The sequence below is a fragment of the Nomascus leucogenys genome, chromosome 13 (assembly GCF_006542625.1).
Source record: "Nomascus leucogenys isolate Asia chromosome 13, Asia_NLE_v1, whole genome shotgun sequence".
Lineage (NCBI taxonomy): Eukaryota > Metazoa > Chordata > Mammalia > Primates > Hylobatidae > Nomascus > Nomascus leucogenys.
The window spans coordinates 86,649,179-86,665,663 of NC_044393.1; the positions used below are offsets into that span (position 1 = coordinate 86,649,179).

At 41.8% G+C, this 16,485-nt stretch overlaps 1 protein-coding gene across 1 annotated transcript in view; it reads right to left on the bottom strand.

Moving 5' to 3' along the window:
* Positions 1-16,485, bottom strand: part of DGKI (diacylglycerol kinase iota) — a 460,711-nt gene that overhangs the window by 262,131 nt on the left and 182,095 nt on the right. Inside the window, exons 4-5 of the mRNA XM_030825779.1 lie at positions 7,324-7,398; positions 5,593-5,649 (exon numbers count right to left, since the gene is read on the bottom strand). Coding sequence (XP_030681639.1) covers positions 5,593-5,649; positions 7,324-7,398 — 132 coding nt within the window. The remainder of the gene's footprint in view (positions 1-5,592; positions 5,650-7,323; positions 7,399-16,485) is intronic.

Sequence of the window (16,485 nt, forward strand, 5' to 3'; positions counted from 1 at the left end):
TGAATTGAATGTAATTATCCACCTAATTTCTTTGACGATTAAATCACACAGTTACCATGGAGGAGGGGAGGATCATCAATTACCTTCATCGATAAGGAAAAAAAGTTACTATAGGATCATTTATTCTAATCCTCATATACTAAGTGCTTTAATTTCTCACACTCTTCTCTTCTGACCATTTGACCAAGAGCTCCTAAGTTGCTGAACTGACGTTGGACTCAGGATCCTTAACACTGCAAATGTGAGTGTTGATATATTGTTGTTAAGATAGCAAAGCAAGGCTTCTGACACCATAAAACCTTTTTATTGCTCATCAATAACTTCTGAATTATTCATAAACAACTTCAAGTACTGGGCAAGGAAAGGGCTATTACTTACAGGTGTTAAAATATTGGTACTGCATTATTTCAGGGCTTATATTCAGTATTGTTAGCAAAAATACACAATACAATTGCTTGGCTATTTTCAAACAGCCAGTTGAACTGGGATAAAAGACTACAAATTGGGTTTGGTAAATACTGCTCAGGTGATGCATGCACCAAAATCTCACAAATCACCACTAAAGAACTTACTCACGTAACCAAATACCACCTGATCCTCAAAAACCTATAGAAATAAAAAATTATATATATATATATGTATATACATATATTTCATAGAGTTTGAGAGGATCTTAGAAATCATAACCCAATCCGTTATGGCTTATGACTAAGAAAAAGGAGATCCGGAAAGATTCAACTTAGATGACTCCAACAAATATTTATTTAAAACTTGTCACATGTCAGGCACTATGCAAATGCCAGGGCATAGTGACCAACAATCTGTGCTCCAGAGACTCTTATCACTTAGTGGAAAAGAAGCAGCGGTATAATTTGAACTACAGCCAAACTAATTCTAAAGCAAATGTTCTTTCATTTACTAAATAAACATCTAAATTAGTAGTAGTAAGAATTCTTAATTTTTAATTAAGAATATCAAATGGGTCATAGTCAGTGAGTCATAAGTTTCATCTTCAAAATGTCCTTTTAGACTGAGAGTTCCTAAACATTTTGGGAGAAATGAATACCTTTGTAAATGCATTCAGTCAGCAGAGATCCATCAATCACATACTCTGTGTTTTGGTGCAATTAATTTAGGACAAAATCTATGAGTGATCTCCCAAAATTTACCCTAAAGAAGGGAGATATTCTTTAGACAAGAAAACAGTAATATGCATAAATTATTATGGTATACAAAGTGCCCTGAAAAGAAAGAACAAGATACTTTGATAAAGAACAATATGCTATGTATTTAAAGGTGGTTGTAAAGGAAGACCTCTGCAAAGGACTGGGGTTTGTGTTCCCTCAAAATTTGCATGTTGAAACCCTAAACCCCAACGCAATGGTAATAGGAGGTGAGGTGTTTGAAAGGTGATCAAGTAATGAGGGTAGACTCTTCATGGATGCAATCAGGGTCCTTATAAAAGAGACTACAGGAAGCTCTCTCACCCTCTTTCCTCCACATGAGAATACAATGAGAAGGTGGCAGTCTGCAACCCCAAAGAGGGCCCTCACTAGAATTGGACCACGCTGGCACATTGATCTTGGACTTCCAGCTTGCAGAACTGTGAGAAATAATTTTTGTTGCTTATAAGCCACCCAGTCCATGGTATTTCATTACAACAGCCTAAACAGACTAAGACAATGGCTGAGGGGGATATTTGAACTGAGGCCTAACTGTAAGAAACAGTCACGCAAAGAGATTTTCAGTACAGTAATGAAATACACAAATATCCAAAGGTGGGGAATATCTTGGTATATGCCTCATAAATGGAAAGAAAGTCCATGTGGGAGATGGAGGAGGCTGGAAAGGCAGGCAGGGACCAGACGATGTGGACCTTTTCATGCCAAGACAGAGGGTTTGCTTTTGCTCTAAGAGTTATGGAAACCATTGGAGAGTTTTAAGCCAGGGAAAATTATATTAGGTTGGTTCAAAAGTAATTGCGGTTTTTATCATTACTTTCAATTACTTTTGCACCAACCTAATAATCTGATTTTCATTTTGAAAGATCAGTCCTCTAAATCAAGGGCGGATTGAAAGTGAAAACTGAAGAATCATGAAGCTATTGATTTGGTCAAAGGGGAGAGGTCACAGTATCTTAGTTTAAGGTGCTGATAACAGAATTGGAGACAACTGGATGGATTTGAAATATATTTTATAAATAAAATTGAAAGGACGGGCAAATGAATTAGATGTGGGGAGTCTAGGAGAGAAGGAATAAACATGACCCCCCAGTTTTCTCAGTTGAGAAGCCAGATCAACAGCCATCTCATTTCCTGAGGTGTGTTAAGATTTTTTTTAAATCATTTTTATGGCGATAGAAATAGTCTAGTGTTTGATGTATTATATTTGAGATGACTGTGATACATTCAAAAGACATGCCAAGTGGAACTCCAAGAAAGGCAGACTGGAAATGTAAAGTTAGGAGTTGTCAGCCCACATGGTATTTAAAGCCATGAGACTGGATGAGCTCTTCTAACAGGAGTGGGCAGAGAGAAGAGAACATAGAAAAGAACTAAGCTCAGAGGGATTTGCAGAGGTTGGGGGAGCAAGCAATGAAAAAGAATAGGAAGGGCCATCTGACGAAACAAGAAGAAAATTAGGAAAGGGTGATGTGAGAAGCCAAGAGAGGAGAGCATTCCAAGAAGGATGGAATATGTATATCTTGAATATTTTTGAGAGTCTGGATAAGGAAAGAACAGAAAAATAAATAATATCTAATACATTTAGCATATGGGACATCATAGGCAACACTGAAAAAAGAAGCAATTTCAGTAAATGGATAGAGTAGGTATCAGATCAGAACAAGTTACAATGACTAGAAAGTGACATACTGAAAATAATTTATGTAGTTAACACTTTCTGGAAGTTCGGCAGTGACCACAAAACTGCGAATTAGAGCAGTAGGTAAGACACAGTTGGTGGCTAAGGAATGTTTTTGTTTTTTTTTAAGATAGAAATTATTAGAGCATGTTTATGCTGATAGAAATTATTTAGAAATGAGGGGATGAAAATATATACAAGGAAGGAATTTCAAGTCCTTGATAAGAAGACAAGGGAGAATATCCAAAACCTTATGGAAGGTCTAGCTTCAGAGAAGTGGTACAGACTAATGAAAACCAAAAGCATCTTGTATTAGAAAAATCGCACGATTAAAATTCTCTCTCTCTCTCTCTCTTCCCCTGCCTCCACACTGACCTATCAATTGAGAGAGATACATATTGGAGGTCAGGGAGCTAAAGGTGGGTATATGAATCCCCTGGTTGGAAAGTCATAAACTCCATCTAAACATGAAACTATCCCTTCTAGTTTCCTAAATGAAGCGCCTCCTTCAATTGAGTCACCGCTGAGTTATCTTCTGGCCCACACTGTCTGCACTCTGGGTGGCACTGAGGCACCACAGAGCTATCATTCTTCTCCTGCTTTCCTCACCCTGCGCATGGCCCTCAACCTTCCTATTGCTGCCATGCTGCACAAACACAGTGGGAAAAGACAACTGATGGGAACAACTACGTTTTTCTCTTTCTATAACCTCCATCCCAAACTACTCTCTTTCCACATGTTCTCCCAATCCTTTTGCATTGTCACTAACAATTATAGCATTCATATTCATGTTGTCTTTTTTCCATCAACTCTCTTTAAACGTTTATGGTTCTCAGATATCTCCTATTCGCACTCTCCACGTTCATCTATTCCCACAGCTTTCATTGCTGTGTAAATATGCTTATAACTCACAATGCCTGACCTCCAGCCCAGTCTTCCTCATAAGCTCCAAACTCATATACCCACTCAACCTTCTATTGGGCATCTCCAGTTGAGGACAACACGGATACCTCACACTTCACACTTCTACAACAAAACTCATTACCTCCCCACCCCATCCTCAAATCAACTCATTTTCCAACATCTAATCAGTTTTTCAGGTGTGTGTGTGTGTGCATGTGTGTGCGCGCGCATGTGCATGCACTTAGCAGTAGCTTGGTTTAGTCTGGGCTCCTCTCGTGTCCAAAATCCAATCAATTACTACATCCTGTCAATTTTGTTTCCTTCAAACTCATATCTACCAACGTTATTCTTAGTTCATGTCACCATTATTTCTTGCCTAGATTACTAGCATGACTTCTGAAAGTTGTCTCTATGCCTCCAACTCTTGAACTGCATGGTATTTCCTCCACACTGCAGCCTGAACAATATTTGGCTTAAAGTAGTTTAATGCTCGCCTCCCAACTATCCTGATGATAAAACACTCAACTTGCAGCATGGCTTACAAGGACCTTCACGGTCCAGCTCTTGCTATCTCAGATCTCATGTCTTACTCAGTACACCCTCTCTCACTTGGACTTGTGTGCTCCTCTTTCTACCCAGAAGGCTCTCGCCACTCACCTCCTAACCACCCTCCTCTCACTTAACTTAGTTAGCTCCTTAAGGTCTCAGCTTAATTGCTGCCTCTTCCAGGAAGCCCCTTCTCTGACCCCTTTCCTCTCTTTCCTATTTGTTACTACACAGAGCTGATTTGAGGAGTAGACAAGCTGGGGAGGTTTCCAAGGGGTAAATCTGTAAGTGGAACTGAACCTTGCCTCCCTGAGAAAGTATGCTTATCAGAAATCATTTTTACCAGACTTTGTCTTAAGGAGGATACCGTACAAGACAGTAATGTTTGGGAGGCTGTGACTGCTGGGCAGGCTGAACTACATTCTAGGAGGACAGGTTCTGTTCATTGCAGGATTTGTTTCACTGATTGGGGAGTGCAACTTGGGGCCTGGAGCTAAACTGTCCAGAATAACACAGGAAGGCTGAGAACCCTCCCTGCCTTCTCCATCTTTGCCTGAACTGTGCTTGCTGTCTCTGCTAAATAAAATGTGAACAAATAAGTGCTGTCTCCTCTTGTCATACCTCTGCTTCCCACTAACACATCAGTAACAACTCTTCATTCTAATTTCCTCTTTATCTGTTTATCTTCATGACCAGACTGGAGGGTCAGGGACTGAGAACTGAATAGAGTTCTAGCTTATGATGTATTTATTTATTTACTTAACAAATGAAAACACGAGATTTAGAGAACTTAGGTGAGACGCCCAAGATCACACAGCATCAAGGCTGGTTTTGAAAGCAGACCATCTGACTCCAGGGCTTACAGGAATAACCAGTTACCGTGCTGCCCCATGAATGGCCTATACCCACTCAAAATTGAAAAATGCACTTAAAATCAACCAGAAGAGGTGGCAACAGAGCGAGACTCTGTCTCTAAATAAATAAATAATAAAAGTCTATTTCTTTCTTACCCCTTCAATTCTATCACTACCACCTTCCTCTAGTCTCTGGTTCATTTGGTAAGACCTTAACTCCCCAGTACATTTTATGAGAATAAAGTCCAGTGTGCACATGTTGAAAAGACTTGAAGATTTTATTGATTGTATTTATTGATGCGTTAACAAAAAATTGGTGTGCAACAGAAATATAATTTATTTTTTATTCCCTGGTGAATATCTATGAATCCACTGAATCAACGAGAAATCAAAGGTGATACTTGAAATCAAGCTCTGAAATACTCACTTCTCTTGGTGACCTTGAGCCTCCTTCTCGAAATGTTGGTTTACATCTGAAATTAATCTGTCAATCAAAAAGAAAAGTATATTATATCAGAGATAAGCATCAGACTGGACTGAATTACCTGAGGAAAAAAAAACCGTGACAGATATTGAGACTGAAAAGCAAAACCTCCAAAGAACAAGGAATAATACTCTTCTTAGTCTTTTGAAATCATCACATTAGATAATCAACAGAGATCCCAGGTGATTCTATATCTCCAACCCCTTTCCTTCATTCTCACAAATGAAATCTAAGTATCTTTAAACGATAATGCTCTTACACCACAAATTTGAGAAACTGAGATAAGAAAGAGCCAGAGGAAAGATATTGGCAGCTGAAACTACCCAGCTAGGTTTCCGATTGTAAAAGTAGAAAATATAAACTTGAGTTTTTTTAGTATTATGATGATTATTCAAAGACAACAGAGTTATTCTTTTTTTTTTTTTTTTTTTTTGAGACGGAGTCTGGTTCTGTCACCCAGGCTGGAGTGCAGTGGTGTGATCTCAGCTCACTGCAACCTCCGCCTCCTGGATTCAAGCAATTCTCCTGCCTCAGCCTCCCGAGTAGCTGGGACTACAGGTGTGTGCCACCATATCTGGTTAATTTTCTGTATTTTTAGTAGAGACGGGCTTTCACCATGTTAGCCAGGATGGTCTCCATCTCCTGATCTCGTGATCCGCCTGCCTTGGCCTCCCAAAGTGCTGGGATTACAGGCATGAGCCACCACGCCCAGCCCAGAGTTATTCTTTATAAAAGGATTCAGCACTGCTTTTCTTTTAGATGTGGAGGTCTCCTAGTAGGCACATTGACATCTTGGTTAGCTACTCGATAAAGTGAAAGGAGCAAAAGAATGAAGGCAGAGATGAGTAAGTGAAGCTGGGGCAGAAAAAAATATTAAGATAACATGTTGGTAGTCATTGCCACAAGGTATCAGCTAGGATCAACTGGTCATGTCAGTGAAACTAAATGAATGTCATGGGGGACTAAAATAGTTCAATGCATTTACCCCTGACAGCTCAAGGACATAGATAATACACAGAGAAACACACACATTAAAATGGAGTAGGAAGTGTGAAAGGAAAGAGGATGGCAGGCAACTCACTATTGGAGCCTTTCCCATCCCCTAAATGACAAATAAATGGACTTTGCTGAATCCACTTATTCTGGAGGCACACCACCACCGGGATGTCACTTCCAGTCCCACCCACACATTTGAGCAGCAACAAAAGGAGTACTGCCCCAGCACAGTGAGAGCCGGCTTCCAGCGTGGCTCACTCCCTTGCAGGCACTTTGGGAAGAAGTAAACCACACAAGTCAGATATATGTGAACAACAATTATAAAGAGCTTATGGAATTTCTTCCTTCTTAAACAGCTTATGGGAGAGCCTATGGGTGAATAGTAATGCTTGAACTGAGATGATATAATAAGAGAATCAGTGCACACCAGGCTTTTCCATCTAACTGTGTTATTCCTTTTCCCGAGAGTCAACGTAAAATGATATCAAATTACACTTCAGCAAACAAGAGAGTGAATGACCCTTAAACATTGTCTTTTCATTATTAATCTGATAATAATGTTGGAATTTTTTTTTAAGGGCATTGTTTTCAAAAAGTTGGAACTAGAAATTTACACCGGGCCTCTGAAGACCAAATACTTGCAATGTAACAAAACTGCAGCAGGGGGCGCGCTCTTACCTTTTCTAGCTGCTCAATGCAGGCGGTGTGGACGACGATTTTACAGACTGCACACTTCCTCCTGAGAGCTGATTTCTACAACATTCAATTCAAAAGACAAGAAAGAAATGTTAACAGTCTATTCTGAAGGTTTCCCTAATATTAAAGTGGGCATATATAATATATACATAAATACAGCAAATATTGTAATTATTTCTATTACAAAGCAAATTTAAAACTTCATCTTAAATATTAAATAAACTGACAAACTTTATCAACAGTCTCTCCACTCACCAAGTAGCTCCATATCTGCATGACTTAGGGTGGGCTAGATTGTCTCTTCAAATAATAATAATAATAATAGCTCCAATATTTTGAGCATATAATAAGAACTGGCTCTTCATTCTAACTTTCAGAACCTTACAATATAGGCATTATTCTCTTCCATCTTAAAATATTTTCTACATTATCACTCAAGTAGCTAAGGGACAAGACCAACATCCAAACTTAGATCTAAGTTGAAAACAGGCATTCTGTCCCTATTGCCAAAGTGTCTAGATTTCCAGGGGCCAGTCATTTTAGGCTTCTATCCCAGGCATGAGTCTAGACTAAGTTACTTCGGTTTCTGCCCAAATCTTCCAGAAGTAAAAGAAGGCAAGTTCAGCTTTTACGCCCAGGAAACAATAAGAATAGCAACAAAAGCAGGAAAAGCTGCTAATAGGAATATAGTATTTGCTATGTGCTCTCATAAGCACTTCACAAATGGTAGTTCACTTAACCCTCACAACCCTATGAAACAGGTCCTATTCTTAATTCAATTTTACTGATGAGACAACTGCCCAAGGTCAGCGAATTAACGCACAGCAGGGCCAGGTGGTCCGGCTTCAGAGCTCGTGCTTATAAGCATTACACAATTCGGCCTCTCTGACAGTCAGTACTAGTTTAAAATTATAATGAAATAAAACTTCTTAAAGTTTATCTTTTTCTCTAACGATAAAAAATGGACTGCATGGAGAGAGATGAATGAGCACAATCTACATTTCATGACTGCCAGTGTCATGCAGGATCTAAGATAGGAAAGTTCAGCCCTCTCTATAAAGGACAGACTGGAAGGAGGATTTGTATGAATAATTTCTGTGTTTGAGCCTGAAAGAAATGTACTATAACTAAGCCTATCTGTCAGATGGTCTATCAAAGCATCCAAGTGTGAAAGGTCCTGAGTTCCTGTCCTCTTAGAGATTGCTGGCAACCTTCCCCTTCCGAGGAGTGGTTTCCCCTGCTGAGGTATAATTTTTGAGTCAATTGTGTCAGGTAGGTGAGAAGAAATAAAGCATTGCTGCAGCCAGAGATTGGAAGGGCTGCAAACCACCACTTTGGAGGGGTAGGATTAGGAAAGAAACTGCAGCCTCATAGGTCTTAGACAGCTGCATTCATTCAACATGGGGCATTTACACATTATCAGCCACCTACAAAGAATCTAAAACACTGCAGTACCGCTGCCATGAAACTTGTAGAAGAAATCCACCGACTGAAATTCCTTTACTCTGCTTGCAGATGCTTTTATCACTCTTGGATTTCCTCTTCCTGAGGGAAGAACATGCTGTAGCACATGAAATACGTTTACAATTGCTTTTGCACATAACAATGATAAAAGAAACCAAAGCATCTAGCTACACTACTGAACAGTGTCTTGTTCTACTACTAAAAAAGAAAAGAAGAAGAAGAGAAAAAGAAGGAGGGGGAGGAACAACAAGAAAACATGAAGTCGTAATCGTAGTAGCACAGCAGTAGCAATCAAAAGAACAATCAAAAAATTCTATTTTGCTCTACAGGGTAGAGCACCCATAAGCAAATCATGGTTTCCCTTCTGTTTCCTATGGATATCCTGGTGCGAATCACTGCTTTGGCAGCACCTGTGGAAAATGCATGGGGCATTTGAGTTACATTGCTAATCAGACTTATAGTGACACAAAGGAAACTGGAGTTGATTTTAGTCTATTCATTTCCCATGAAACTCCTAGTAAATTACATTGTGGATAAGCAAAGCAATATTACCACAGGTAGGCAACCACTTACAGGCTGTGATTTAAGGATGCCTGAAAAGCCTCCCTCCTTGCCAATAACTCCTGTCCTAGTCTAGCTTCGTGCTTGACACTACGGTCTGCATTAAGTTCTATGGAGTTCCAGGGATTTCTTAGTCTGCTATGAAAGTCACTGAGGATGGAAGGAAGACACGGAGAAAACTCAGGAAGCCTCATGCATTCAATGAAATGAATGCCTCCTCCTTTCTTTGTTTTACAAATCAGGATTCTGAGTCAAAACATCTTTTGCACAAGGGATCTGGGCTAGAAGAATTTGAGAACCGGTGCGTTAAGATATGCTATCTCTCTGCCTTCTGGAATGTCATGTAAATGCACTAACATCATTCATATGGAAAAACTGAAGTGCAACGTTCTGCAGATGATAATATATGGAGTCGAGTGCTGTAACTTATGAAACTGATTTTAACTGAACTATATTGATTTTTAAAAGATCCTCTTAAAATATATTACGAACTTATGTGCCTTTTGAGGCAGAATATATAAACCATATTCTAAATTTTTCTTCATAAAGACTACAACATGATGCACTGTACTGCAAAGAACAGTCATTTTTCTCTTTCCTATCCTTCTGTTTGGGCAGAGCTCCTTTTGAGTCAGCGTTGCTGTCTTTTGTTGCTCTCAATTTCCTAAATGGCAGCTTCTCAACAGCTTTTAATTTGAGAAATCAGATAATTACAGTTTACAATCATATGTAAAATTAAGTAAATAAATTCTGAATAAAGGTCCAAGGTCTTTTGCCATAGTAGAAAAGTAAATAGATTTTTAGTTCCTTAATTGAGGAAAACTGTTTAAGCAAATCTGAAATTTTAATCACTGACTTCCCGGCGTATGACTACGTTTCAACTGGTTAAAGTTATTTGAAGTAGCTGGATAATAAGCTTCCGGACAGAAATTGCCCAAAACACATAGAATTTTGTGCTTAGTTAGGTTGCAATTTTTCATTTTTAAGTTCCCAGCTATATACAAAGGTAAGATGCAGGAATCTGGACATTCTAAATACTATAAATATTCACTTTTTTCCAAATAACTTACATGAGCCAATGCTTACTTCTCTATGAAAGCTGATAAATTAAACCAAGAAAAGTCACTTAAAAGCATTCAGTAGGGGCCAGGAGCAGTGGCTCACGCCTGTAATCCCAGCACTTTGGCAGGCCGAGGCGGGTGGATCACAAGGTCAGGAGATCGAGACCATCCTGGCTAACACAGTGAAACCCCGTCTGTACTAAAAATACAAAAAAATTAGCCAGGCATGGTGGCGGGCACCTGTAGTCCCAGCTACTCAGGAGGCTGAGGCAGGAGAACGGTGTGAACCCGGGAGGCAGAGCTTGCAGTGAGCAGAGATCGTGCCACTGCACTCCAGCCTGGGCGACAGAGTGAGACTCCATCTCAAAAAAGAAGCATTCAGTAGGTTAGCTCTTACTCCTCACGTTGGGACATAGTTGTTATAGAACCTAGCACAAAAACATAATTTAAACAAATATTGCCTAGAACATGAAACATGTTTAAAAATTAAAATTATTTAAAAAACAATAATTTGCTCTCATCAATGAATTTAAAGGCCAATTCAGCTTACTGCCTTAAATATCAAACAGTACCTAAGCACCCTGACTAAGGGTTTCCTGATTTTGCTGGTGTTGGTATTTAAAGAAACTTATTTGTAGGAGTGTGGTGTGGGGTGGACAGAGGGGGGAACATATCTGTTTAAACTAAGACAATATGGAATACAGTATAGATCACATTCCATTATATTACACTGTTCTAATAAAAACATGACCAACATTTACTTAAATAACAACACAATAATATAGATGCTAGGTTTCAGAATGGTGGGCATGATCTCACCAGAAGCCATACAGTGGTTATAAGAGAAAACACATCCTACATATTTCCCATTCTGCAGGCACTGCTGGCATTCAAAGTAGTGACAGCTCTCCACCAATCTTCAGCTCATAGCAGGCAAGGGAGAAAAACTGTCACAGCTTTAGACCACTGGAGCAGGGAATGGGGATTGAGGAGGACAGAGGGATCAGTGGCAGGCAGTGGTAGAGAGTATACAATTGTCCCTAATAAAGAGATTAATATTGAATCCTATCCCACCCAACTACCTCCCTTGCCTAAGTCCCTGATCTATATGTACCAAGAAAGCTATTTTTTTTCTTCCTTTGAGCAAGGTATGTGATTTCTGCTAAGTAACAATGAATATCTGGTGGGAGTTGAGAGAGTTTGATATAGAAAAAGAGGAAAGGAAGGAAGGGAAAGATGATGATGAAAAATAAAGATGAAAAAGAGGGAAGGGGAAAAGACGGGAAAGGGTAGGAGAGAAGGGAGAGGAGAGGGGAGGAAAGGAGAAGGGGGTGGGTCCTTCAGGGCCTGGGGTTACCTACTTTCACAGGCCTCTGATTTATAAAAGGATTGGGGCCTTTTTGCTGCCCAAGGTAAGTAAAATTAAATATCTGTCATTCCCAATTGTCAGAAGTTTGACACCCAGGAAGCAGGTACAACAAGGCTGGCTGTCCCCTTCTGAAGAAGGGATACGGCAAGCCTTATTTCTTCCTGCAATGGGGCCAACTGCACTGCCTGCTGACTACATAGCTTCTGCTGCGGTCCTAAGAGCCCCCACTGAGCTTGCCCACCTCGACAGGTAGAATCACCAGAGACGGGACACGGGGAAGGCAGTAGGAAAAGGGCCAGCATGGCAACCCGCTCTTAGTCTCCCCATCTCAGAAGAGCTCAGAGGCCAGAGGCTGCTGCAGGACCAAGAACACTAGGGCAAAGTCTGAGCTCATGGCACCTCACTCCAGAATTCCCAGGCCTAACGCAAAGAATCACCAGCTATGAGGCCACAGTGAGCAAAGGGATGACAGCCAGGAAAGGGGCTCCAGGCAGAAACCAACAATACTGTGAGTGCATAAGGGGGCAGATGGGGCATGCTGGGGAAAGGGCCAGAGGAGGGTCACATGGTGAGAAGCCAGGAAGAAGGACAGAGGAGGTTGCTGGGCCATGCCTACCCCCAGATGCCTCCCAGCTTTCTCCCTCATGGTTTCTCTACCCCTTAGCCTCCTAGATGGGAAGATTCACCCTGAGGACTAGAAACAGAGGGAAGGCTGAAAATCAGGCAAAGGGGCTGCAAGAGAGGCCAGGAGAGTGCTCTCCTCCTCCCCCTTCTCCTTCCCTTTTAGACCACAAAGCCCAGTCCACAGCAGCATTTTGGAGATGGGTAGGCAGGAGGGGCCATGCAGCCCTGGCGGCACTGTCCTTTCCTCCTCTTCAATGGTGGGGCTAATGGAATGCTTAGGAAAGTGGAGGGGAGGAACCTTCCTAAGCTCTTAGAATGTCAGGAATCTGGTGTCCTTTCAGTACGCAGTGTCTCTCTGGCAACATACACAAGAACATTGTTGCTGTATAATCCAAGGTAAATGAAAACAAGAGTTCTTTGATTTGTTTAAAAACCTAATTAGAAGAAATGACAAGCATACTTGGCAAGTTCTACTTCTCTGGGGAGTCTGGGATGCAATCTATAAATTGGCATTAGGAAAAATGAAGAATGACATTATCTGAAAGTTCCATTAATATGATTTCAGGGCCAAAGCCTGACCTCCACTGTCACTCATGCAGGCTTCTCTTTTTCTTCAAAAGAAAATAGAACATTTTGGACAAGCCAGGAGGGTGGCTAGCTGAAGTTCCAGCACACTCCTTTTTTTTTTTGAGACGGAGTCTCGCTTTGTAGCCCGGGCTGGAGTGCAGTGGCGGGATCTCGGCTCACTGCAAGCTCTGCCTCCTGGGTTCATGCCATTCTCCTGCCTCAGCCTCCCAAGTAGCTGGGACTACAGGCGCCCACCACCATGCCTGGCTAATTTTTTTGTATGCTTAGTAGAGACGGGGTTTCACTGTGTTAGCCAGGATGGTCTGGATCTCCTGACCTCGTGATCCACCCGCCTTGGCCTGCCAAAGTGCTGGGATTACAGGCGTGAGCCACCGTGCCTGGCCCAGCACACTCCTTTTATCCTCAGTATATCACTCATTCTGTCTATGACAATAGGATCTCTTGATTCCAGACCAAAAAGCAAAGATGCCACATGTCCGGAGGAGTCTGTGACCCGAGTGGAAACTCAGACCTCTCCTTAGAGGTTCAATTGCAGAGAGACCTCACTCCATGTTAAAAGGTCCCAGCCCAGACCCTGAGTAGTGCTGGCCCACGTTGGAGGGCAGGCATTCATTTGTAAAGATCCCATGTGTTTGTGCAACGTGATCTGTGGACAGACAAGGATTTGGTAAGGGCTGAAACCTTCTGCGATAGCCCCCAACAACCAACACCGTTGATAAGGGATGATGCCAAAAATATCTCAGAATATCTGAAAGAAAAGCAGTAGGAACAACTAGAAGTTGGGTTGAAGACTCTTACAAAGGATACACCAAAATACTCATGCAATGCTCAGATATACACCAATACTCCTGAATCTGTAGATGCCAGGGATCTGGAATCATGATGGTTTGAGGTATCCTACATAAGAGAAGATTCCATATGGCTGAAACAATCTGTTACTGCTGACTTTTCCAGAATATATTTATGGAAATTTAGTCCACCAATTATTTTAACCATCACTATGTGTATAAGACTATGAGAGTGCTATACAGGATATAAACAGGAGGAAGCTTCTGTCCTTGCAAGAGCTGGCAAGCTACTTCAGGAGACAAGAGGGACTTGGTAGAAGAGGCCATTCACAGGAGAGAGCCACACATGGCTACACGCTCAACAACAGCCCAGACAAGAAAAGCTATCATCTAGAGGAGGGCAAAATCTGAGGCCGAACCAGTCAAAAGGGTCTAGCAGAGAAAGCAAAGTCTTAAATTTGGGCTTAAAATATGGATATTCAAAAAAATCAAAGGCATTCCAGCAGGAAAAAGATCTGAAGTCTCTTTATGTAGTAGGCACCCATGCCTCTGAAAAGGCATGGAGACCTGCTTTGGCATGTCCCCTGCGGGATAATTCCTGGGCTCCTGGGTGTCTATGTACAGAAGTCACTGGGCTCAAGGCTGGTGGTTGAGTGTGGAGGTTTGAACAGTGTGTCTGGGGGTTGCTGGCAGGTAGAGTAGGATGCCCTCAAACCTGGGAAGTAGGTACACTGGCTGTGTTAAGAAGCCAGAGGAGCTGTCTCATGAGAAGCTGCAAGAGAAGGGGAAACAGAACTATTCCCCAGAAGCCATGGGTTTCAAAATTACAGAGTTACAGAGAGGTAGAGATTTCTCTGTGTGTTTCCATGCCGCTATACTCCAGCACCGAGAACCAAGAACACTGCCTAACACAGTTATTCTGAAAGGAAAACGGGAGGGAAGAAAGGAGAAAGGGCTTCTGAGGTAGGACTCTCTCCCCACTTAACCCCTCAACCAGCCCCAGTCTGGAGAATTGGTGGCTTCGGAAACATTAGGAGACAAAACCCCCACCGGGACAGACATTCTTGCAATAAGCAATCCCAAAAGCAACAGTAATGAGGAGCCCTCAGACTGTTTGAGGAATGGAAGCCCTCTGCCCACAATAGGGAAAAAATAGTGCGGCTGGGTGCGGTGACTCACGCCTGTAATCCCAGAACTTTGGGAGGCCGAGGCCCAGAACATGAGGCCGGGAGTTCAACTCCAGCCTGGCCAACGTGTCAAAAGCCTGTCTCTACTAAAAATACAAAAAATTAGCTGGGCATGGTGGCGGGTGCCTGTAATCCCAGCTACCCAGGAGGCTGAGGCATGAGAATCACTTGAACCTAGGAGGTGGAGGTTGCAGTGAACTGAGACTGTGCCACTGCACTCCAGGCTGGGTGACAGAACAAGACTGTCTCAAAAAAAAAAAAAAAAAAGGAAAAAGAAAAAGAAAGCATAGAGGCTGCATGACAATTATAGCTGAACAACTATAATATTTTTGTGAGCACAAATCAGATATCTTCTGGGGACTCACAGGACTATCTGACGGAAGGGCTATTTTGCAGAAGACTGAGGTCTTACGTAGACTGCATAGAGTTAAAAAACAGTTGCACCTGTATTAGTGTGGCTCATGTGATGCCACCTGTGTCTACAAGTTGGTTAAACCTTGGAATATTTATTTGGGAACAGTTGCAGGAGTGGAGAGAAAACAGACAGAACCAGGGATTACAGGCATGAGCCACCGTGCCCAGCCCTGAAAAATTGTTTTGATCTCATAGAACTTATATTCTCCTGTGAGAGACAGACAACAAACAAGAGAGATTAGTATATAAAATATTGATAGAAATAAGTACTAAAAAGAAAATCAAAGAGAGAAAGGGAGATAAGAAACATCAAGAGCAGGAGAAGATTGAAGTTGTAGACAGGTGAGCCGGGGAAGGTTTCACTGAACATTTTGACAAACACCCAAAGGAAGTGAGAGAGTTTACCACGTGGATATCTGAGGGAAAAACATTCTAGGCAAAGGGCACAGCCAGTGCAAAGCTCAGAGGCATGAGGATGTCAGATGCTAAGGAGTGGCCAGGGGCCAGTGTGGGGGAGTAGAGATGAGGTCAGATGATAACAGCGGGCCAAATCACACTGTGTTGCAGGTCGTGGTTAAGACACTGGCTTTTTTTCCTGAAAGAGAATAAGAAATTCAAAGGTCACAGTGATAATTTCCTATATGAGGCGACGGGGGCCTGAACTGGAGTGACAAGAATGGAACAAAAAGGAAGCCGCAAGAGTGACTGAGAGCACACAGCCCTTTTCCCAGCCCCACACCGGCCTCCGCTAAGGTCAGCGTGAATTCCTCATACTTTGTCCTTAAGTCTTTCAGTAGAATCATCAGCAGCTCAGGAGGGCTTCAATCCTACCCTTTGGTCAGCTCTGCTGTTCATGTGTATGCTGGGCTGACAGCACACCTGACAGTCTCATGCTGTGTTATGGTTGGAATTGCCTCTCAAGTATCGCAGGAAAACTCACTTGACTTTCTTCGAACAGCGTGTTTTGTTCTGTTCTGAGAAACACATTATCAGAAGCATTCTGCATATGAAGTGTTTATGTTTATGCTCCTAGCACCTCCCCTGAGTAACCTCAGATGTGCATGTAGGTTCTAGATACTAGGCTGAAC